Genomic DNA, 23,995 nt, shown 5'->3' with positions numbered 1-23,995 from the left:
CGCTCCACGGTCACCGAAATCATCTGCGGCGTACCCCAGGGCTCTTCCCTCAGCCCGACGTTGTTCAACATTTACATGGCACCCTTCGCCCACGTCGCCCGACAGCACGACCTCAAAATCATCTCCTACGCTGACGACACCCAGCTGATCATATCCCTCACCAAAGACCCTCACACCACCAAGACCAACCTCAACGAAGGAATGAAGGCCGTCGCCGAATGGATGAGGAACAGTAGACTGAAGCTGAACTCGGACAAAACGGAGGTCCTCATCCTCGGCTCCACCCCCTCAGCCTGGGATGACTTCTGGTGGCCTGCAACACTAGGAACAGCCCCGACACCCACCAACCACGCACGCTACCTAGGGGTCATTCTCGACTCCACCCTCTCCATGACCAAACAGGTCAACGCTGTCTCCTCAGCCTGCTTCAACACCCTCCGAATGCTCGACAGGATCTTCAAGTGGATCCCCACCGAGACAAGAAGAACAGGCACCCAGGCCATCATCACCAGCAGGCTGGACTACGAAAACGCCCTCTACGTAGGAACGTCAGCCAAGCTCCTGAGGCAATTGTAACGCATCCAGAACGCGTCAGCGGGTCTGATCCTCGACATCCCCTGCCGCAGCCACATCACACCGCACCTGAGAGACATGCACTGGCTCCCCGTCAACAAGAGGATAACCTTCAAGCTCCTCGTTCACGCACACAAAGCTCTCCACAAGACCGGCCCGGAATACCTCAACTCTCGACTCAACTTCTACACCCCCTCCCGCCACCTCCACTCCACCAGCCTTGCCACAGTCCCCCGCATCCAAAGAGCGACCACCGGCGGCAGATCCTTCTCCCACCTCGCCGCCAAGACCTGGAACACCCTCCCCAACAACCTCCGGCAGACCCAGGACCTACTGACCTTCAAGAGACTCCTCAAGACCTGGGTCTTCGTCTTCGATCACTAGCAGGACCCCCCCATACCCAGCCCCCCCCCCAGCGCCTTGAGACCCTCACGGGTGTGTAGTGCTCGTTCCAAGTGTTATGATTGATTGATTAAACCGCCCTCAAATGGATTCGCTCCTTCCTCACTAGCTAAACCCTAAGAATCAGACTCCTGCCCTTCCTCTCAGAACTCACACAGATCAGCTCTGGAGTACCCCAAGGATCATCGCTCAGTCCCACGCTCTTCAACATCTACATAGCCCTCCTTGCCGCCATCATCAGACAGCATGAACTCAGCATAGTATCCTACCCCGAGAACATGCAGCTCATCCTCCCCCTCAAAACGGAACCCAACACCACCAGACTCAGCTTCCAGGAAAAAATGAAAGACATTGCTTCCTCGATGAGCAGCAGCTGCCTAAAGCTCAACTCAGAAAAGACAGAAGTCCTCGTCCTTGGACCCACCCCCTCCGCATGGGACAACACCTGGTGGCCCTCCTCCCGCGGCAACCCCCCACTCCGATTGACCACGCCTGCAACCTCGGCATCATATTCGACTCATCACTCAGCATGACCCGACAGGTTGACACCATCTCCTGTACGTTCTTCAACACCCTCCGCATCCTCCTCAAGACCTTCAAATGGACCCCACCCACGAATCCAGAAAGACTGTCACCCACGCACTCATACTCAGCAGACAGGACTACGGAAACACCCTCTATGTCTGAATCAACAAATGCTTGCTCCGCAAACTCCAGACCATCCAGATCACTGCCACCAGACTCATCCTCTGCATTCCCACAGCAAGACCACATCACCCAGCACCTATGAGACCTCCACTGGCTCCCCGTCTAGAAGGGAGTGACCTAGAAATCCCTCCACAACATAGGACTCCAGTAAATCACCGAAAGAGTCTCCTTCCACGCACCCAAGAGAATCCTCCGCTCCGCCGACCTCGCCATGGCCAAAACCCCCCACATCTGCAGAGCCAGAACGGCTGGAAGAGCCTACTCCTACATTGTGGCAAAAACCTGGAACGAACTGCCACTCAGCATCAGACATTACCCCCACTCTCAATGCCTTTAGGAAGAGCCTAAAGACCTGGCTCTTTGGGTAAGACGTAGCCGCATGCAGCTGCACAATTTCCTCCCCTCCCCCCCCCCACCCCCCACCCCCCTTGCCGTGCCCTCACAGGTGAGGAGCACGCTTCACAAATCCCTGATTGATTGATTGAACTCTGGCCTTCATCTTTCCCCGTGCAGACTGCAGTGATTGTTTGGGGGCTAGTAACACAGCTGTAGCATGGGGTCTTTGGAGCCTTCTCCTGCCCCTAATGCAGACAGTGGAATACTGATTTACAATTTTAAATTATTTCAGGCCTGCCCTGCTCCCATGCACTTCTGTTCTTTTCCTCGGCCTCTCAGTCAAGACTCAAGAATCCACGCGTGATGAACATTGTATTGAAATGAGTAACACAATATATGTCGACCTAGTGTTTGGGTTTTGCACACGGCTCGAGGACAAGAAGATTTCAACTAGAAAGGGAACACGTATGGAATCATAGGCTCAGAGGAAAGTTTTTGAGATCATGAGTTTTTCTTTTGTCGATAATGGGCCACTGTAGCCAGTGAACGCTCCCTGTTGTGGACATGCAAAAGTTCACCTTTCCTTCTTTGTATATTGGCTGAGAACCCCGCCCCCCCCCCCCTCCCCCGCTGCATCACTGCCTTCCTGGCCCAAATTCCTTGTGCCATTAGCTCGCAAAAGGACCAATGATTCTATCTTAATGCATAGTTTATTAAAGTGGGTATACTTGTAATTCATCACAGTGTTAGAGCTCCGATTGAAAAGATAAACAAGGACATGAACATTAAAAGCTCAATAAAAAGTGAATGTTTATTTCTCATCCTTAATGTTTTAGTGACTCCCACTAACTGAACTCAGCATTGTTTGAGAATCTCTCACAGTTCCACGAAGGGGGCATTTGAATTTTGTTTAGATGCAGAATATGGACGTACCTAATGACGTCAGTTAACTTTGTTAAGTCTTCCCAGCAGCGCAGCTTTTAAATAACAAGCATTTGCAATGCAATAGGTCTCGCATTAGGAAAGTTTGAGCTATTGGTATTGTAAATGACACATTTTTTATTTATGTGTTGGTTTTGAAAATAGCTAAATTAATAGCTTTGTCATTTACAATGCCAATAGTTATAACTTCTGCAAATGTGACACCTATAGCATTTGTAATGCAATATGTGTTGTATTTACGTGACTTAGATGTATTGATATTACAAATAACAATGGCTTTTATTTTTTTTTAAATAATTCTTATATAAAAGCTATTTTAATTTATAATGGCAATAGCTTAAACTTTTGTAAATAACTTTTGTGAAGATTGAGGTGGCCTTGTGGTGGACGTGGTGGTGGTGGATGTGGTGGTGGTGGATGTGGTGGTGGTGGTGGACATGGTGGTGGTGGACGTGGTGGATGTTGTGGTGTTGGACGTGGTGGTGGATGCGGTAGCGGACGTAGTGGTGGACGTGTTGGTGGATGTGGTGGTGGATGTAGTGGTGGACGTGGTGGTGGACGTGGTGGTGGACGTGGTGGTGGACGTGGTGGTGGACGCAGTGGTGGACGTAGTGGTGGACGTGGTGGATGTAGTGGTGGATGTAGTGGTGGATGTAGTGGTGGATGTAGTGGTGGCTTGGTGGTGGACGTGGTGGTGGTAGTGGATGTGGTGGTGGTGGACGTAGACTTCAGTATTGATGCTAACAAGTGCTGGAAAAGTCTAGTCTTCATTATTTTTAGCATATATACAGGTGACTGTATTACCATCTGTAATTCACATCTGAACAAAACATTATAATGGATGTTAAAAATGACCTGCTGAAAACAGTGGAGGGGCGCATTCAGAGGACTTTTCACAAGAATCTAAAAATACACAGTGATATAATCAAAAGCAAAAAAGGAAGTGTGTGCACAGACTTTACAAGCAACCAAAACATTCAATATGCTCTTTTTATCAGCAACACATAGTGCAAAGCTTAACAAAGCAGGGGTTCTCTGTCAGTTCTTATAGCCCTTAACTGTGTCTGTTTATGAACATTCTTAATGTTTACAGATAAACTAAAGGAATAGGGAGATTGTGAGGCCGAAGATTCGATGTAATTCCAGTTCAACAATCAAGATACTTCCTGTGCACACTTGACTCACTAAAGGTAGCAGGGTGTGGTACATGGATAGCGACTAAAACACAGCGTAGCAAGGTATTGTTAAATCTGTGTCTCTTCCATAGACAAGCGGCACAATTTAGAGAGCAATATGGAATGGAATGAAATCCTCAAATTAACTCCATTCCATTTACATGCTTCACTCCACCTATGCCCACCATACAGCCATCTCTCCCCTGACACCAACCCTGCTGGCATCAATGCGGCCTTAGCCACATTATAGACCATATACCTTTAACCCCTCGGAAAATGCTTGCGAGTACTCGAGCGTACATCACAACTAAACAAATATTGGCAGTCAATAGGGCCAAAAGTCGACACCTATTGGACTGTAAGTAATGACTAGCTATTACATCATCTAATTGTAATCAGATGTAATAGTCACTCCATGTCATTGCTTCCAGCCCTGTGCTTTTGTGCGACAACCTAATGCATTCTGGGTATAGTAGTCTTGTTTGCTTCAATTGACCCAACTACTTTAATACAGTTATGGTTGCCACCCTTCTTACAGTGGCACGATTCATTGGATGCCCCCTTGACGAGTTGCCCTTGGCCACTTGCAATAGAAGTGGCTGTAGGGGCCCTGGCGAGGGCACACGTCAGAGCTTCTTAATACGACAGTCTCGCAAGCTGACTGTTCTTCCAGGGATGTCAGGCCTGTTCGGCAGAAAACTCCCTCCTCTGTTTACAGAGCTTGAGGGGGAGCCCGGAGTGCAGATGTGCTCTGAGGAGTAAAGATAAAAGCAGCAATGAAATCGGACCCGGGATGCCGGAGACACCAGCGCCGTCCTAGACACGATCCCTTTCGGGGCAGGCGTTCCCCATTGGCCCCTGGGAGGACACAGACCGCCGGCCGTGAGGCCCCAAACTGGAGCAAAAATGCAACTCCAGGGGATAGTACTGTAAAGTGGGACAGAGGACATTCCCCACTGATTGTAGCACTTAGAAAACACTTCGAGGAGCTAGACATTTTTCGCCAGAGATAGGAAAGTAGTATATTTAGAAACGTGCTGGTTTAGAACCTCGTTTTAGACCGTTCGCGCTGCACACACCCGCCATACCGTAGTTATCCAACAATTTCGTGTTCACGATAAGTAAAAAACCTAAAATGCGTGTACGTCCTTGCGGAATGGTTTTAAAAATGCTGCCAGAGCAGAAAAGAGAAGCCGAACATAGAAAGCATCGCCCGAAAGGAAAGCGGTGGACAAAAAAAATAAACAAGCATGTCTTTGAAGACAACGCAGGCTTATGTATGTATGCATGATAAGCACAATCGAAAACAAGACACATTTATATGTACACACAAGAAGTAACTATAAAACTACCTACGCTTTTGTGGCTAGGCACCGAAACATGGATCACAGGATAGGCGCGCTACAAAACCTAGCAACCGGAAGTTCGGCAGCGTGAAGCCAGTCGTGGGGCGGGACTTCCGCCTTCTGCGTGAAGCCTGCATCCACGGAGTGCCAGAGAGCAGCATTGGTGATGCGGGCGGGGCTCCCATGCCTCAGGGAGAGCCCCGCGGTGGCTGCCGAAGTTAGGAGTGGCGGCCATGCGGTGAGTAGGGCTTAGTTGTAAGAGGGGGCGGGGGTGTGTGTCTGTGTGTGTGTGCAGGGGGGGTTGGGGGCTGCGGCGGGTGTATGCGTGCGTGTGTGTGTGCGTGTCTGTATGTGTGTGTGCAGGGGGCGCGGCAGCGTATGTATGTGTGCGCGTGCCTGTGTGTGCAGGGGGTGGGGGCTGGCTGTGTGTGTGTGCGCCGTGTTTGCATGCAAGCCAAGTGAAAGCAGGGGCTGTGTGTGCGTCTGCGCAAGCGCGACTCAGAGGCGCGCTCCCGCGGTCAAAACTGACAATGAACAGGCGCGCGTCTGACTCGTGTCCACATTCCCAAATACGGCTGACAATAGTTGTCTAGCTGACAGCAATCAATGCTTTCGCATTGAATGCAGGTCAGCTCGACTTAACTAGCTGACAGCAATCAATGCTTTCGCATTGAATGCAGGTCAGCTCGACGTAAAAAGGCACCAGTCTCATGTGATCAGCAGGTGTCCAATCAAGTGCTCCGTGCAGGCGTGCAATGCCCATTGGGCTCAAAGGGCTTCAGCCCCCTAGTCGTGTGTGTCAGCCAGGGCTGAGACAGCGTCCCGGGCTGGTGTCCGTCTTATTGCAGCCGCACCCGAGTACCCCTACTCAATAGCTAAGTAAATGTCTAGTATCACAGTCTTTTCTGCGTTTGTACTATGCACATTTTATATGTCATGGCACTCACTTTATTTTTAATTGTACAACTTTGACACATTTTATGAGATACTTTGCCACTGTCATGTGGTAACGTATAAAAAAGGGTTGAAGCCCACTCCCTAGGCTGAAAAAAATGTTTCTTAAGCTAGTCAATTGCACCTGTAACCCTTAAAGATTCCAAGCATTGCAAGTGTAGCAGTCCAATAGAGGCTGATAAAAACAGGTTGTCATAATGGATGCAGAGGGGTCAATATTTGCTGAAGCAATACAGAGTCAATTAAAAAGATAAAGGCAGATCTTCACAGCTAGTAACTGTATTTGGAACTCCATTCTAAACAAAGCAGGGCCTTCTTGCAGGACCTGATTTGGGGCCCAGGCACTTCCTGTGATGGTTTGTGGTTCTCTGAGGATAGGGAGTAAACTCCACAAGTCTCACACATGGCAAGTTAGAACAAAAAATAATTTCACTCCTTACTATCACTTTCACTCCCAGAGTACATTTTGCAGATTTTGTTAAAAATGGAACACTGCAAACATATACGGTCTTTTTCTTTTGTAAATAGGGTTGCCTGGTGCCTGTGTTTTTTACCGGCCTAGCCTGTATTTTTAATTGTAGGCCGGTAAAAATAGTGGGAAATGAACTGAAATCCGAAATATTTCCCCTTCTGGAACATACACTTAAAACAGCAAACACATAAAGAAATCAGTTATAAAAAGAAATCAGTTATAAAAGTATTCAGAACTTGTTTCAGAATGATTCTTAGAGCAAACAGAGGGATAAAGCCATGGTGCAAAAGAATCTTGAAATATTTTTTCACACGTTCTTTTTCACCAACCAATTATTGCCTATCCCAGGATAGTAAACCGTAAACAAATGACCGGTATGTTTTTTTTTTTTCTAAGAAAGGTGGCAACCCTCTTTGCAAAAGACAGGAGAACTGTCATTGTTGGATTTCTGCTATTGGTAAAATCGCATCATAATTTTAAGTGCAAACTGTAAATCTGAAAGGCCGAACTCGCCCGAACTGCCAGCGAGAGACTGGTGTTTCCACGTCGCCACCGTAGTGGAGACCTAGCGTTCTGCCCGTTGCTCGGTGGAGCTACCTGATGGCTAAAGAGGAGATGGGCTTTGGACTTCCCCCTCTGTCGTCACCTACCCAGCCGGTCTTCTGGCAGATATACCTTTGTCTCCCTGTCCTATCTTCCCCTACCCCACTTTCCCTGCCCCCTTACCCTTCTTTGCATCCATGCTCTTGAATTTTTTTTCTAGCAACTGATGTTACCCGATTCTAATGTATTGTGTAATTTTATGGAACCTTATGTAAAGCGCTCTGACACCTTCGGGTCTAGCCAGCACTATATAAAACTCTTTAAATAAATAAATAAATAAGTGTAGGCAGTCATTAGGTAACAATCAGTCGGATTAAGCTGCTGTTCCTCGAAGTAGTGCTGGGTTCGAAGAACATGCTTTCATTGTGCTGCCTGGCATTATGGTGATATGCGCTTCACCGCAGGTCTGGCGCAGTAATCACTTTATGTTAACTCATGCTCCCCTGTTTGCCTTGTAACACCTACATCTTTCTCTTCACTGCAGATCTCCGAGACGTACGCTTTCCTGCCGAGGGAGGCAGTGACACGGTTTCTAATGAGCTGCTCGGAGTGTCAGAAGAGAATGCATTTAAACCCAGATGGCGCCGAGCACAAAGGTAGGATTGGTGTCAAATGCACTTGTTTAGCTTGTTATAACTTCGTGCTTTTAAATTATCCTTTACATTTACTTGCTTCACTTGAGACTGTCTTGCATATTCACTCAGAGCAGTGCTTTAAATTGGCAGGCATTGAGTACTGCACTTCTCTCATTTTAAAGGGAGAGTGCCAACACTTCTCAGCAGAGGTGCATTCTGGTGTAAAACAGGGAGTTAACATGCAGAAGAGGACAAACATTGTGCATTGAAAAGAATATCTCTCGTGCTTATCTACGTCCCGGAGCAAGTGACTCACTAAAAAGGGAATGAATGAATATGGATTGTATGGCATGAATTTTGTATTTCAGTATATGCCACTGTAGGAAGAAACTCATCCTCTTTTGGGCCAAGAGACAACCACTGTTGTGGAAGTGCAGTGACCTCAATGTCTGCCAAGTCATCAGCAGGGCCCCGAAGCCGTGATTGGTCAGCCCTTAGAGAGAAAGGGAATTAGCCAGTCTAATGCAAGGCGAATTTTAATGACAGAGAAAGTGAGAAAGGATCTAGCATGCAATAATCAATTTATAAAATAAATAAATAGATACATAAATAAATAAAGTGCCAAGGGCCCAATATATTTTTAAGGAGGCCATGACAGCTTGTACTATCCACTGCCTGTGCCAGCGTTGTAAAATGGTAGAACCGAAAGCTACTATTATCAATCACATTGAAACAAATGTGACACATTCCTTAACAAATGACCTGGATGTGCTGCAAGCATTATCTTTCTTATGTATATTGAATTGTCAAACTCTCTGCCGAAGTGCTCTTTTAAAAATAGACAGAGAGGTTGGTGCCTCTTTCCTTCTATGGCCTTCATTGTGAGTGGCCTGATTATTCTGCTGGGACTAGTAATGGCTGTAGATGTACCAACATGTATGGCCGTATGTTGGTGCTTAGGTGACCTTTATTTCAAGGGTCATAGCCTTATAAAGGAGTACATGTTTCCTACAGTTTGTCTTGACAATATCAATGTAAATGTATTTTAATTGTAAATGGAGCATTTTATTGTCCCAAAACCGCCATTTAATGGGCTGAGAACATTGGGCCCGATTCACAGAACTAACTTAAGACAAAATCCTAAACCTACTACCATTTTGGTATTCACAGAAGGCACTTACTCATTTTGGTATTCACAGAAGGCACTTACTCATTTCGGTATTCACAGAAGTCATTTAGGAGTCCTAACTTTACTACTCCTAAACTGAGGAAAATCCTAACTTTAGGTATTCACAGACGGCATTTAGGAGTCCTAAAGTTTGGAGTCCTAACTTTAGGACTCCAAATCCCTTCTGTGAATACCGAAAGTCTTAAAGTTAGGATTTTTCTCAGTTTAGGAGTAGTATAGTTAGGAGTCCTAACTTTAGAACTACTAAATGCCTTTTGTGAATACCGAAAGTCTTAAAGTTAGGACTTTTCTCAGTTTACGAGTAGTAAAGTTAGGACTCCTAACTTTAGGACTCCTAAATGATTTCTGTGAAAACCGAAATGAGTAAGTACCTTCTGTGACTACCGAAATGAGCAAGTGCCTTCTGTGAATATGAATACCAAAATGAGTAAGTGCCTTCTGTAAATACCAAAATGGTAGTAAGTTTAGGATTTTGTCTTGGTAGTTCTGTGAATCGGGCCCCATATATATATATATATATATATATATATATATATATATATATATATATATATATATATATATTCACTGAAAAAACCATAGGTTATAGACCATATATAGTTAGGGATTAGCATTTAAAAAACCTTATTTTATTTGCACAAAACCATTGAAATTCCATATATAGTTAGTTGCACTAACTATATATCGCGGACCCGCAATCCACTGCTAATGATGTCACATATTACATCATTCATGACATGGTCAGTGACATCACTGATGACATCACTGATGACATCTCAAATGACATCACTGATGACATCACTGATGACAACACCCAGTGACTGTATGTTTCTGTAAAGTTAAAATATGTCTTACATATTGAAGAATGAGTGGATGTATAAGTGTCTGGATGAAGGATTTAGTAGGTGCATGACTGACTGTATGAGAGAATGATTAAATGTGTCTCACTGAGTGCATGGGTTAGTGATTAAAGTGTCTTAATTTGGCAATCATTATTTATGTTCTTCTGTAAACTGCTGCATGTTTAAATCAGTAGCTATATCAGTAACTATATGGGTTATTGAATGGTTGCCCAAGTATTTGTATGGGAGACTGAGTATGTGTGTGGGTGGCTGGGAGGTGTATAACTCTGTGCATAGATGTGTGAGCAGTTGATTCCCTAGGTGTATGGGTTCAAAAGTGCATGTAGAAACAGCTGTATGGACAGTTGACTGTGTGCATGAGTATATTGGTGAGTGAATGGATATCTCAGTTCTACATGTCAAAGTAAGTACATATGTAAAACACACTCCATGTGAGAGTTGACATATATAAATAACTGAACATAAGAGCCAGTGAATTTGAGAGTGGCTGTATGAATCATTGTGAACTTGTATCAAGGATTGTAGAAGAGAGTAAATATGTGTTAGTATATGTTTGAATAAGTAAGGTGTGTATAACTGTATAGTTGAGAAAATGGAGGTGTGATTGATTCTTTGCATGACTGACTAGGTGTGTGAGTAACTCCATGGATGTGTGACAGTCTGTGAGTGCCTGTTTACACTGAGTGTATCTAAGGTTATATTAGAGTCTGAAGATGTATTATCACATAAATGATATCATCAGTGATGTAATCAGTAATGTCAAATGAGATGTCAGTGATGTCATCAGTGATGTCATTTGAGATGTCATCAGTGATGTCATCAGTGATGTCATTTGAGATGTCATCAGTGATGTCATCAGTGATGTCACTGACCATGTCATGAATGATGTAATATGTGACATCATTAGCAGTGGATTGCGGGTCCGCGATATATAGTTAGTGCAACTAACTATATATGGAATTTCAATGGTTTTGTGCAAATAAAATAAGGTTTTTTAAATGCTAATCCCTAACTATATATGGTCTATAACCTATGGTTTTTTCAGTGAATTTTCAAGGTTTTGTAAATGCAAATTCCTAACTATATATGGTCTATAACCTATGGTTTTTTCTGTGAATTTCATTGGTTTTTTAAAAGCTAATATCTATAGCTGTAAAATATATTCTTTATTAAGTGACGTATCACGTAGCCCGTGAGACGCCTCATGATGCATCGCATAACCGTGACGTATCGTCTCTGCAGCGCAAACCAAACCCAAAACGTAAGCGCGCAAGAACACGCTTAAAGATATATATATTTTTTTAACCATAATTAGACAAAATCCACACGTGCACATATCACAAACGTTCAAAAAACACAATATGTCGGACTCCCGTTACGCTGCCGGTTAGCTGCCCGGTTAACGTACCAGGAAGCACCTTTACCGCGAAAAATCGCAATTTTTTTTTTCACCCCCCCAGGGAACTTTAATAGCCCCCTCATCAATCCTAGGGGTTCAGGAGGGGTCTGCCTTACCCCTTTCATTCATTTACACCTTTTTTTTTCCCACCTCTTGTCTCTCGATCCCACAGAGAGACAAGATGGCGGCCGCTCCAGACTGTTTACAATGATAACAGCCAATCAGCTTCTCCTCAGACTCCCGTTACACTGCCGGTTAGCTTCCCGGTTAGCTGCCCGGTTCGCGTACCGAGACGCGTCTCTACAGCGAAAAAATCGGATTTTTTTTTTTTTTTTTGGGCCCCGCGTGGCTTTATAATATCCTCCTCATCAATCCTAGGGGGTCAGAAGGGGTGTACCTTGCCCTCTTTCCTTCATTTCCCCCTTTGTTTTGGCCTCCTCTTGTCTCTCGATCCTACTGAGAGACAAGATGGCGGCCGCTCCGGACTGTTTACAATGTTGACAGCCAATCAGCTACTCCTCAGACTCCCGTTACACTGCCGGTTAGCTTCCCGGTTAGCTGCCCGGTTAGCTGCCCGATTCGCGTACCAAGACGCGTCTCTACGGCGAAAAAAACAGATTTTTTTTCTTTTTTTTTTTTGGGCCCGGCGTGGCTCTATAATATCCCCCTCATCAATCCTAGGGGGTCAGAAGGGGTCTACCTTGCCCCCTTTCCTTCATTTCCCCCTTTGTTTTGGCCTCCTCTTGTCTCTCGATCCTACCGAGAGACAAGATGGCGGCCGCTCCGGACTGTTTAGAATGTTGACAGACACCGGAGAGCCAATCAGCTTCGCTTCGCAAAGTTCCGATACGCGAAAAGTTCGCGAACCGGAGCGCTGCCCGGAGCGCTGTTACAGATATATATCTTGTTTTAAACGTTAATTTCTCAAAATTCACTGAAGCACATATATTGAGACCTAGCAAAGGCACATCGGGCTACAGTCCCTACAATTTTGCCAAGTTTCGTGGAAATCCATTCAGCCGTTCGGGCTAAAAGTGAGGCCAACCGCCCTAAGGAAATTAACATGGGAAAAACGTGTTTTGGGACCCCCCCTTTTTTCTCGGCCCCCCCTTGACGAACCCCCCCAAATTTACAGGAGCTGCTCAGAAACAAAATGTGCCATTTTCCTGAAAATTTCAGCCAATTCCGTCCACAAACGCCAAAGTTATTAGGCATAGAATTTTAAAAAGTTCCATAGAGAAAAAATCCTAACTATATATACCTACTGGCTATCGCCAGTAGGTAATATATATACAGATATACAGATATACAGAGAGAGAGACAGAGAGAGACAGATATATATATATATATATATATATATATATATACAGAGAGAGCGACAGATATATATATATATATATATATATATATATATATATATATATATATATATATATATATATATATATATATATATGTATAGCTAAATATGTGAGGTCTTGATGGTGAGCACAACTGGAACTAGCACCATAGAACTAAAAATCTATAAGATGTCACTAGACATTTAGCGCTACTAACATTACGACAGAGGCTTGAGAGTGACAGATGAGGCATGACACCACACATACAGAACACTATGTATTGGAATGAATAAAGTAGCCCCAAACACATGTAACAAAGACACTGAGAGTCACTGAGGAGTTCTTGGACTTAATAAATGTACTCACAAAGAGGAACCTGTGCCTCTACATAGCCACAGAGCTCCTCTGTGACTTGCAACATCAAGATCACATAGTGCACTGAGGAGGGGGGGCGGTGTTACTTAGCAAGATGGGGTCTAGAGTCCTGATGCCAGAAAAAAACGCCCTTCCTTTCTCTATAATCGCCAAGCACTGAGAGTCCCATTGCAAAGAAAGAAGACTTAGGAGATGCCAAGTAATAGGCGAAGGAAACAGCTACACAGCAGTAGTATGCAAATAGCGCTATGTTGAAATGTGCCCGGACAATTACGTTTTTTAGCTATCTACTGTTAATTTCATTGCTCTACGTAGCTTCTTTCTCATTCACCTCATTAAGAATAAATAAGGACCAGAAGGTGTATACCATTACATCGCTCAAATCCTCCCCCACTTATATGGCAAATTCTTTATTAGATCTAAACGGCAGCAGAGTCAAGGAAAAGTGCAGAGGGCTTGTATGATACAGGGGATGTATATGACTAGTCTTTGTTACTTCCCTACAATAAGGTCATATTGGGATCCCAAACATGTAGTAAGTAGGCTTCTGGGCGGTTTGGACATGTTCCTTGCCTCTGTTATTAATGGGTTCCTCATACTGGTGGCAGTGATATCTTTTCAACTCAAAAATAAAATAAGCATATTTGGAGTTGGAGCATTACTCATCTGTTTCTGTTGACTCCATTGTGGTGACGGCAGGATAATTTTCACTGTCATCTTTGGCTTGCAGAAAACGTCAGCACTGACCCCCCCTCCCAGCGGGGTGGCGGGGGGCGCCAGCTCATTAGCGTTCATTGCTGGTCACTGCCTGTCAAGGTGTCCAGTGCTGCTGCCGGCTGGGTAGGGGTTGAAAGTGCGCATGCGCTGCATTGAATTCGTTTACATGTGCGTCATTGGGCGCGAGCAGAGGGCGGGAAAGGCTTGTGAGACTTCTGGCACTTGTGGCGCAGCTTGATTATCATTATTGACGCTTGTACAATAGCCCCGGGGTCCAGGAGTGTGAGGGGCCAATAGCACACCAGTTATGACCGCCACCTTTTAATACCCTGTAAGAGAGAGGGTCACATTTTCCTCAGGCATGTCCCCGCGCTGCGTTGGTGTCTTTAATCATTTGATTTTTTTTCTGACTGGGATGTGTTTCATATATAACAACCTTCTTAGGAGACCTTGCACGTTTTCTGAAAATAGCAAACTGAAAGGAACTTTTATCTGAAAGTAATCGTCTTCGAGTGTAGATGGACTTCCCCTCATTGAATATTCATTCACCATGCTCTGGTCTCTTTGCAGACAACGGGAAGCCCCCCGCGTTGGTGACCAGCATGATTGATTACAACATGCCAATTACCATGGCCTACATGAAGCACATGAAGCTGCAGCTACTGAATGCACAGCAGGACGAGGTAAGACAAGTGCCCTCCAAGTTATGTCATCATTGGAATGTATGCCACGGGTTGGAGTTTTCGGCGCGCGACAACTGGAGAGCCTCCGCGCACGTGTTTTATAATGCTTGAAAAATAAGCACTGAATTTATGTTAGTCCTGAAAAAAAAATATGAAGCCTGTTATTTTTTTGTTTTTTTAAACAATGTTTCAATTGTGTTTGAGTGCGGAGTGTGTGTGTTCCCTCTGAGGAAGAGCAATCCTGCCACGTTATAAAGGAAACCATCCAGAATTATTTGCTTTTTAATTCAAAACGTGCCAGCATGAGGGTTGTAAGAGATGGCATGTGTACTGAGTGCAAGGTAAAAATGCATTTGCCCTTAAAAAGTGTCACCATCAGCAGCCTTCAGATAGTTATTGTACTTTCAAACCTCTATGAGATTCTAAAAGCACTGCACTGCATCCAGCATGATAGCTCGTAAAACTACAGTGTCTGCTCCAGAGATCACCCTGGCAGTGATAGCCCGTGAACTACTAAAGTGATGGAGTGATAATAGCTGGGCCGAATTTTTACCAAGCGTGACCAAAGTGAGTGGGCCTAACTTTTCACAGGAAGGTTTCAGGAGCGGTACTCTCAAGGTTTTTATAAATAGATCTGCAATGTCTGTGCTATCAACAGATCAACAGGGAATAACCGCGAGATGCCATGGGCTGTCATCATCACCACTATACACATCATGTGGCACACACATATGCACCATACACACCGACCAACACACAATCATGCACCATGCATTCACAAACAGACGTATGCACCACATGCACTCATCAGACTGACATGCACAGAAGCACACATTCACATATATATACAAAGTAGTGTGACCAGAGGTCCTGGATTTGCCAGGACAGTCGCGGCGTCCCATCACTTTCTACTATAACACAAAAATGTCCCTGCTTTTAAGGGAGGGTCAGGTGAACCTCCTGAAGAACCGGGTTTTAAACCCAGCGGCGCCAGGGGCACGCCCAAAGTCTTCGGATTCACCTGTCTTGGTATACAGAGACACGGAATACTTCTGGGTGGCGTCAAAGACCAAATTTATTAGCTGCTGCTAGTAACAGAAGTCCTAGAAATACAATACGGTGTACAACTCAGGAAACTGTTCAATTTTGTAAGGCGAAACATCCCTTTTTATGCCCAATATTCACATTACAAATGCACACCCACTGCACAAAATTCTAGCCAATAAGATTCATTTTCCCACGCAGCATCACATAGCAAAAACCTCAATTTACATTGTCCCAACCCACAAGTTAATTATTAGGAATGTCCCAAATTCAATCTCCACAAGTCGGACAAACCCATAATTGAAAGCACAATGCATGTAATGAAGGAACATAGAAAGGAAACAATGGCAGATAACGAGCAAGATAAGGCATGTGTAAAGAACCTAAAAGTTAACGATGTCCTGAACATTGATTGGCAATCTCAGACAACGATCAACCAAGGAAATTGGCTTTGCGAGGTCAGTTTCAGGTGAAGGGGTCAGTTTCTTACAGTTCACGTTAGAGTCAAGAAGAACCTAGTTAATGTATACCAATATGAGAAGGCCAGGTCGCTTTATTCGTTCGACCACATTCATCCGCCTGCGTGATGGCAACACAAAATGGAGGCACGGACAAAATGGAACCCATATTCGAGACAAAGTCTCTGAATACGAGAATGGTCATGGGAAAACATGGCGCCGCTAGCTAGAGCGCACGCCCCAACGGAGTTTCCAGTTCTGATGCCCCCACTTTGATAGAAAACATCCCCGGTCATGTGCGGCATACCTGTGGTGGATCTAGCTGTCTGAAAGGTCGGAGCGGCGACGGGATTTGTGCCTGTTGACGGTCGAGTGTTTGAAGTTTTGTTTCTGCATCCTCTTTCCCAGCCGCGTCGCTTCTCAGCGGCTCAGCGGCTCCGCGATTCACCTGGACACCGCGGTCAGGGCCGTCGATGTGCTGGGGGCGGGTCTCGTTCCCCGCGCCCTTCCGTTGGAGCGAGGCAGCCGTGGAGCTGCAGAGAAGCCTGAGGGCGGCCACACACAGCTTTTTTGCGAGAAGGACAACCTCTGCAATACGGAGCGGTAATGGGGGTCACCAGGGGGGAAGTCTTTCACTTAATGTGCAGTTGGAGGAAAAAGAGGTCGTAATTTCAAAATCTAATAATACTGGCAATGCTGTAAGTTTAAATGTCGACCGTCCTAGCCACAAATGCATAGATACAGATACAGACAGAAGCTTTTCGACATTAGCAAATCAAGATATAAGCCCTGTGCAGCTCGCTGAAAAAGACCTTCACCCGGCTCCCACCCCAGACCTGACTAATATTAAGAGAAAACTGCAAGCCCCCTCCAGCGCAGTTCTAACCCAGGAAAGTAGCAAGGCACAGTCCCAAAAAAAGAGAGCAGGAACGAAGAAGGGGCTCACCGGTGACAACCTGGGGAAGCGAAAGGGAAAGGGAAAAGGGAAAGGGAGGAAGAAAGATAAGATATAGATCTAGGAGGCTCAGGTAAAGTCGGCGATATAGACCTGGAGCTAGTGCTTGAAAGGAGTCCTGAAGGGGAAACAGAAACAGAGTCAGAGACTGAAACTGAGTCAGACACACCACAATCACTGCGCCTCAAAGCCCTGAGGAGGGAAAAGAAGCACCAGACATTGCACACTACTAAGTTAGTAGTAGTGCGACCAAGTAACAGTCCGAAAGAGTCACCTCGTAAGTTAACTCAGAGTAAAGGTAACTCTAAAAAGATCAAAGCTGCTCTGATTACGCCCTCCCTGAAGTCCTACTTTAAGATCCTGCCTCAGGTCCTAAACATTAATCAAGAGTCTCAGGGCCTGACTATCACACAAAATACATCCATCCCAACTGAAGTTTCTGCCTCACCACCTACACTCAGTAGCACCAAGATTTTAGTAGCGGAGGTAATGGAACAGGAAAATATCTCAATGATGGGTGACGCTGTAAAGCGGAGCACAGCTACGAAGCCCCCACCAGATCACTCGCGTAACAAAGGATTTGGATCTATGCTCAGGGCGTAATAAAGAAGACAGCGAAGATACTCTCCAACATATACTTCTCAATATGAGAAAGGAGATCAAAAGCGGGTTTGAGGAGTCAAAAAAGAGCTTTGCTGAATCAAGGCAAAACCAGTCTGAGATTCGGGCTATGTGTGAAAACCTGGAGACCAAAGTTGATGGGCTTTTTGTAAGAACCGGGAGCCTAGAGAATACTGTAGGCGAACTTAAAGCAAAGTTAGAACATGCAGAAACAAGGATCCTAACTCTGCGAAGAGAGGGAGAAGCAGTAAAAGAAAGAGTTGAATCTCTAGAAAATTACTCAAGGAGGAACAATCTGAGGATTTTAAAAATTCCGGAGGGAAAAGAGGGAAGCGAAATCAAGAAATATGTTGCGACTATGCTTAAAGACGCTTTTAACTTGGAGGAGTCTGTATCAGAACTGGAGTCAGACATACAGAGGGTACACCGTGACCCCTTCCGTCTCAACCCTGGCCGAACCAAACCCAGAAAGATCCTCGTAAATTTCTTAACTTATGCAATGAAGGAAAAGATACTGAACTTAGCACTCAAAGCCAAGTCATTGAAGACTCCAGACTTCTCCTTCGAAGTCAGATCAGACCTATCTAAAATTACATTGGATAGGCAATGGGAGCTAGGACAACGGATGGAGAAACTTAGAGCTTTGGGAGCTACTGTACAGATGCGATTTCCCGCCTTCCTGAAGGTTATGTTTAACAACAAAATGTACAACATCAAGACTCCTCTCGAAGCGGATGAGCTACTAGTCTCTATCAGCGAATTTGCTAAAACCCCCTGACACCTGGTGTCAGCTAGGACCTAAAATAAAAATAAAATAAAATATATAAAAGAGAAGGGTTAAAGAGTGGTGGAGATCAGGAGAAAAAATAACTAAATAAAAATGAATATATAAAAAGGAAAAAAATAAATGAGCGCACCTACAAAGAGAAAGGGGAAAAATAGAGGGAAAAAAAATAATAAAACATAAAACACAAAATATAAAGTAAATTGGAAGAGGTACTAACAGGGTGATAATAAGGTAATAAGGCAATAGCAACAAAAATGTCACTTAAAAGGAATATCATAAGAGCTTAAAGTTGCCCCTAACAGTAAAATTAAAAAAACAAAAAACACCTCTATTTGATCTCCTTCCCCTTTTCTCCCTTCAATTTCTCTTGGATTTAAGAGCTGATCATGATTCACTCTCTCCATGACTCATTCTTTACCATACGTTATCTTGGCAATCTTAAACAAAAAAAAAAAATATATATATATATATATATATATATATATATATATATATATATATATATATATATATATATATATATATAAATAAATATGCCACCTACACAATATTGATTATATTGACCGACCAATGAGACAGATGGGGCCCCAGATGGGAGCACGTCGGAGACGATAACCTGGCAAGACATCTGGCCAGAGTAAGTAGGGGGGAGTTTCCAGGGGAGGGAGGGGGTAAAAGCACAAAAAAGTCCTCATATGCTAAACTCTAAATTCTTAAAATTCATTGATCCTATGGTGTGCTACATAAAATGTTTGGTTGAAATAGAAAACAATAGACAGACAACTAGCAGGAAAAAAATTACAGTGGGGCAGCAGGGCATTTGGATGGTAAAAATAAATGAGAGACATTAGGTTTCTGTCCTGGAACGTAAATGGCCTGCGCATACGAGGGAGAAGACATAAAATCATGCAATATCACAGAGACTCACCCGCGCAGATCATAACGATCCAGGAAACACATCTAAATAAACAGGAGATTACGGATATACTAAAAAAATTGAAATGGGTCGATAAATTCATAAGTACAGACCACAACGCCAACATTCGTGGATCAGCCATCATCTTTAAAAAGGAAGCAAGGGCTCAGATTGCGGATTGGAAGGCGGATTCGAGTGGTAGATGGCTGATAGCTAATGTTCAGTTGGACTTAAGGCGATTCACCCTAGTGAGCTACTATGGTCCTAACCAGGATGATCCTTCTTATTTAAATATACTACAGAATCACTTGATCACCATCATTGACCCAATAATATGGATGGGAGATTTCAATTTAGTGTTAGATCCAAAATTAGATAAATCTCCTTGTTCCAAGGCCGTAGTTCATAACAAAATGAGAGATACACTCCGGTGCTGTATGTCTAATCTGGGATTAGATGATTTATGGAGACAAAGAGCCGGGAAAACCTTGGGTGTCTCCTTTCACAATCACAAATATAAGCATAAATCGCGTATTGATTACGCCCTGTTCAGCTTCTCCTTAAAAGACTCTATTAAGAACTTAATATATCTACCTCAGCATATGTCAGACCACTCAGCCATCCTCCTCTTGTTAATGCTAGATCAGGAACCCACTCATGCTTCATGGTCTTTTGACCGTACCATCTTATTAGAGGAAGAGAAAAGAGAACACCTCATATCTGAAACCGCCTCCTTTCTAGAGTGGAACATAGACTCTCCCTCCCTGGTAAGCGTATGGGAGACATGGAAAGCATATATAAGGGGCTGTATTACTAACAGGGCCTCCTACAGAAAAAAAAAATACAGAGAGGAGCTACTAACAATAGAGCAAGATCTGACCCGATTGGAGTCGGTAGATCAAGCTCCTCAGTAAACCTAGAAAAGAAGAGAGAGCTAAAAGGCAAATTAGAAATATTATTGCAGGAGAGACTGAATAAACGATGGCAGGCCAGTAAACTTTCTCACTTTGAATGCGGTGAATCGGCAGGGAAGTTGCTAGCCTGGAAAATAAAAGCTGACCAGTCTAGAAATCATATAAAAGAAGTGAGGGTATCTGGAGAAACGGACAATAGGAAGACTGATCTCGAAATTGGTGAAGCCTTCAGTGCTTTTTTTCAAAACATATACACAGATGAGATTAATGTTAACATTGAGGAAAGATCTGAATGGCTGGATAAGGTGACCTTCCAAAGTTAAACGGGCTTCAGAGTGATAATCTGGATAAAGAGATAACTGAGGCGGAAGTTGAAAATGCTATTAAACAACTAAAACAGGGAAAGGCTGCAGGACCGGACGGTCTTCCGGGACAATTATACCGAGTACTTAACTCTACTCTTACCCCGGTCCTAACAAATCTATTTAATAACATACTAATAAGAGGTGAGACACCACCTAGCTCCTGGGGAGAAGCAAATATAGCTCTAATATTAAAAGCAGGTAAAGACTCAGTAGATTGCGGATCATATCGTCCAATCTCGCTTCTCAACAATGACTATAAGATCTTTACGTCAATTTTGGCTGCACGTTTAGGAAGCGAGATTGGAACAATCATCCATCAAGATCAAAAGGGATTTGTTAGAGGCCGACAACTGGTTGACTTAACGTACGATCTAGTCGGAGCCATCGATATCGCCTCAACCTTTTCTTTACCCCTCGCAATCATGACACTCGATGCAACAAAAGCTTTCGATAGGGTTAACTGGTCCTATCTAAATGCAACCATGGAAAAATTTCAACTTGGCCCTAAATTCTGTAGAGCGGTAGGCTTACTATATAAAAACCCAAGAGCTAGTCTGTTAATCAACGGTACACACACAAATCCCTTTGAAATTAGTAGAGGGACAAGACAGGGGTGTCCTCTTCCCCCCCTCCTATTTAATATATATGTGGAACCATTTGCTCAGTCTATAAGAGAGGATACCAATATTCCGCATTTTTCTTTTTCTGGATGGGAGAAGAAAGTCGGACTATATGCCGACGACATTCTCATCTATACAACGGACCCGGCCCAGGCATTTCCGAAGGTCATCAAAAGGGCGGAGGAATTTGGGAAATACTCAGGTTACGAAATAAATGCCGTAAAAACAGAAATTAGGACTAGGAATATCACAAATCTTCAGCTTCCGGTGAAACCCTCAATGAGATACCTGGGGATAACAATCACCAAAGACTTAAACCTCTTAGCCCAAAATAACCTAGATCGAATCTCTCGCAAATCCAAATCACAGATGAAATCCTGGTCCTTTCTCCCTCTTACCATCTATGGGAGAACCAGCCTAGTAAAAATGACCATCCTTCCCAAATATACATTTATCTTTAACACCATTCCACTAATCTTCGATACCAAGCAACTCTCAAAATGTCAACAAAACATCAATTCATATATTTGGTGCCATAAGTCAAGCAGGCTGGCACGGAAGAAGCTAAGAAGGAGAAGGGAAAAGGGAAGACTCGCCTTGTCAGACCTGGAAAACTACGCTTGGGCCTTTCATCTGACCCACTCCAGGATGCTATTTAAGATCCCGCTAGACAATGCAAATGACCATATGTTCAAAGCAATGCTACTGGGTTCTGACCTTCCATTGAACGGTTTCCTATTTAAGTTCGGACACCAGAGATTTTTCAAAAAAGTTAGGCTAAAGGTATTATATGGTCCCATAAAAGAATGGACTCAAATTAAATCTAAGGTTGGGATAGCATATTTTTCTAACTACGCACCGATTTGGGATTTACCAGGGTTCTCTCCACAATACACTGAGACGGTTATAACGGTCCTACTGGAAGCAGGAATAACACGATGGGGAGGGTTAGTGGCAGGAGTATCCCTTATGGAATGGGAAACATTCTCAGACAGGGTAACCTCACCCCTATCCTGGTTTGTCCACATACAACTGTCTAGTTGGTTGCAAACTCAAACTAAGAAAAAAGTCAAAATGGGAGGATATAGCTCTCTAGAAAACAACCTAGTTGAGAAACCCGATAGAGGCAAGGAGGTTGCGCTTTGCTACTGGAACATCATGAAAGATGGGGAGGGCGAGTTTAACCTTCCGTTAAAACTGTGGGGAGGAGAGGGAGAACCCCAGGGAGAAGACAAATGGGCAGAATCCTTTACCCTTCTCTATAAAATCATAAAACCAGCGTGGTTGAGGCTCAATCAACTTTTCACATTACATCGGGCGTATTATTCCCCAAAAAAACTCTCGAAGTTCCAACCAGGGAAATGCTGTAGTAAATGCTTCCTCCCAGCAGCCTCAGACCTACATATGTTTTGGGAATGTCCGAACATCACCATTTATTGGCAAGAAATCAAGACATCACTTGAATCAATTCTCAGAATTTCTATCCCACTCTCATGGTCTTTAATTATCTTTGGGCTAAATAATAACATTAAGAGATTAGAAAGAGAATTTCTATACTATGCTATTCTTCTAGCAAGAAGACAAATCTGCAAAAATTGGGTCAATATCAACTCTCCGACTCATGCAGAGTGGTTGTCTTCACTATATGCAACATCGAAAGTAGATTTAGCTAGAATGTGTAGCCCTCGTACCGTGAGATTCTGGAACTTCTTGATTGAGTGGAGACAGAACAGTTAACGTACCCAGGGTTTTTTTTTGTTGTTGTTTTTTTTTCCCCGGGTCCGATGATTAAGCCTAAGTTTCCATGTCCAATGGGAGGCACCCCACGCCATATTGTCATTGGACCATAAGCCAATAATAGGCTCGTATGAATATAGTTCATGTGGGGCTCTTTTTTGCTGAGACATCAGCCCTGCCTTCCTGGATATTATGAGACCATTTTCTGGTTTCTTGATGGTACAGAGGCGACTGGGTCTTTCGGTTGGAGCGCCCCTGGATCGACTAAGTGGCTAATGAGGACAAAAAAAAAAGTCTCTGAATACGTAATGAACTCGCTAGTTAACGTGACGAATTCACTCCATATTAGCCGTACTTACTAAATACGGTACAACATCACCAAAATCATGACAGAACCATAACCTCACAGGACAAGACAGAATTTACAGAACCTCAGATCCTCCTTTTGCCATTACGTAGGCAATAACCCAAACTCATGTTAATCTGAATCTAGGTCTATATCAATATTCCTCAGATCATCAAGGTGTTGCTGGAGCATCATCCTACTACTCTCCACTTCTCTCGAAACAGGTCTCCGCACACACAAGGTAGCACAAAGACTACAAATGGCGGGACCACACTGGATACAAAGACAGCAAGAGAAAAGGATAGCTAAAACCATACCAAAGAACATCAGAATCTTCCATCCCCATTTGGACAGTAGTCCCCAAAACCATCCAGTCAATGACCAGTCTCCTTCGTCCACATGAATAGACTCAGAAACCTTATGCAGTCTAGAGATGGCTTGGTATACTGTAGGGGCATTATCTGGTATGAAAACACAGCAACTAGATTGGATCAATTTACATATCTCTCCTCGATCTGTAAGTATGATGTCTAAAACCATACGGTGTTGTAACATTATAAGACGATCCGCTTGAAGCTCA

At 43.9% G+C, this 23,995-nt stretch overlaps 1 protein-coding gene across 1 annotated transcript in view; it reads left to right on the top strand.

The window, feature by feature from the left end:
• LOC147663446 (nucleolar protein 4-like) overlaps window positions 1–17,712 on the top strand; it is a gene marked incomplete at its 5' end in the record, with an annotated part of 46,474 nt that extends 28,762 nt beyond the window's left edge. Inside the window, 3 exons of the mRNA XM_086950446.1 lie at window positions 7,996–8,107; window positions 14,540–14,652; window positions 17,455–17,712. Of these exons, the coding sequence (XP_086806572.1) occupies window positions 7,996–8,107; window positions 14,540–14,652; window positions 17,455–17,712 (483 nt within the window). The remainder of the gene's footprint in view (window positions 1–7,995; window positions 8,108–14,539; window positions 14,653–17,454) is intronic.
• Window positions 17,713–23,995: the final 6,283 nt, after the last annotated feature.

The sequence above is a fragment of the Lissotriton vulgaris genome, unplaced genomic scaffold (assembly GCF_964263255.1).
Source record: "Lissotriton vulgaris unplaced genomic scaffold, aLisVul1.2 SCAFFOLD_7758, whole genome shotgun sequence".
In the NCBI taxonomy this organism is placed as follows: domain Eukaryota; kingdom Metazoa; phylum Chordata; class Amphibia; order Caudata; family Salamandridae; genus Lissotriton; species Lissotriton vulgaris.
Note: the sequence above shows the minus strand (reverse complement) of the source record. Positions and strands in the feature narration are given on the sequence as shown.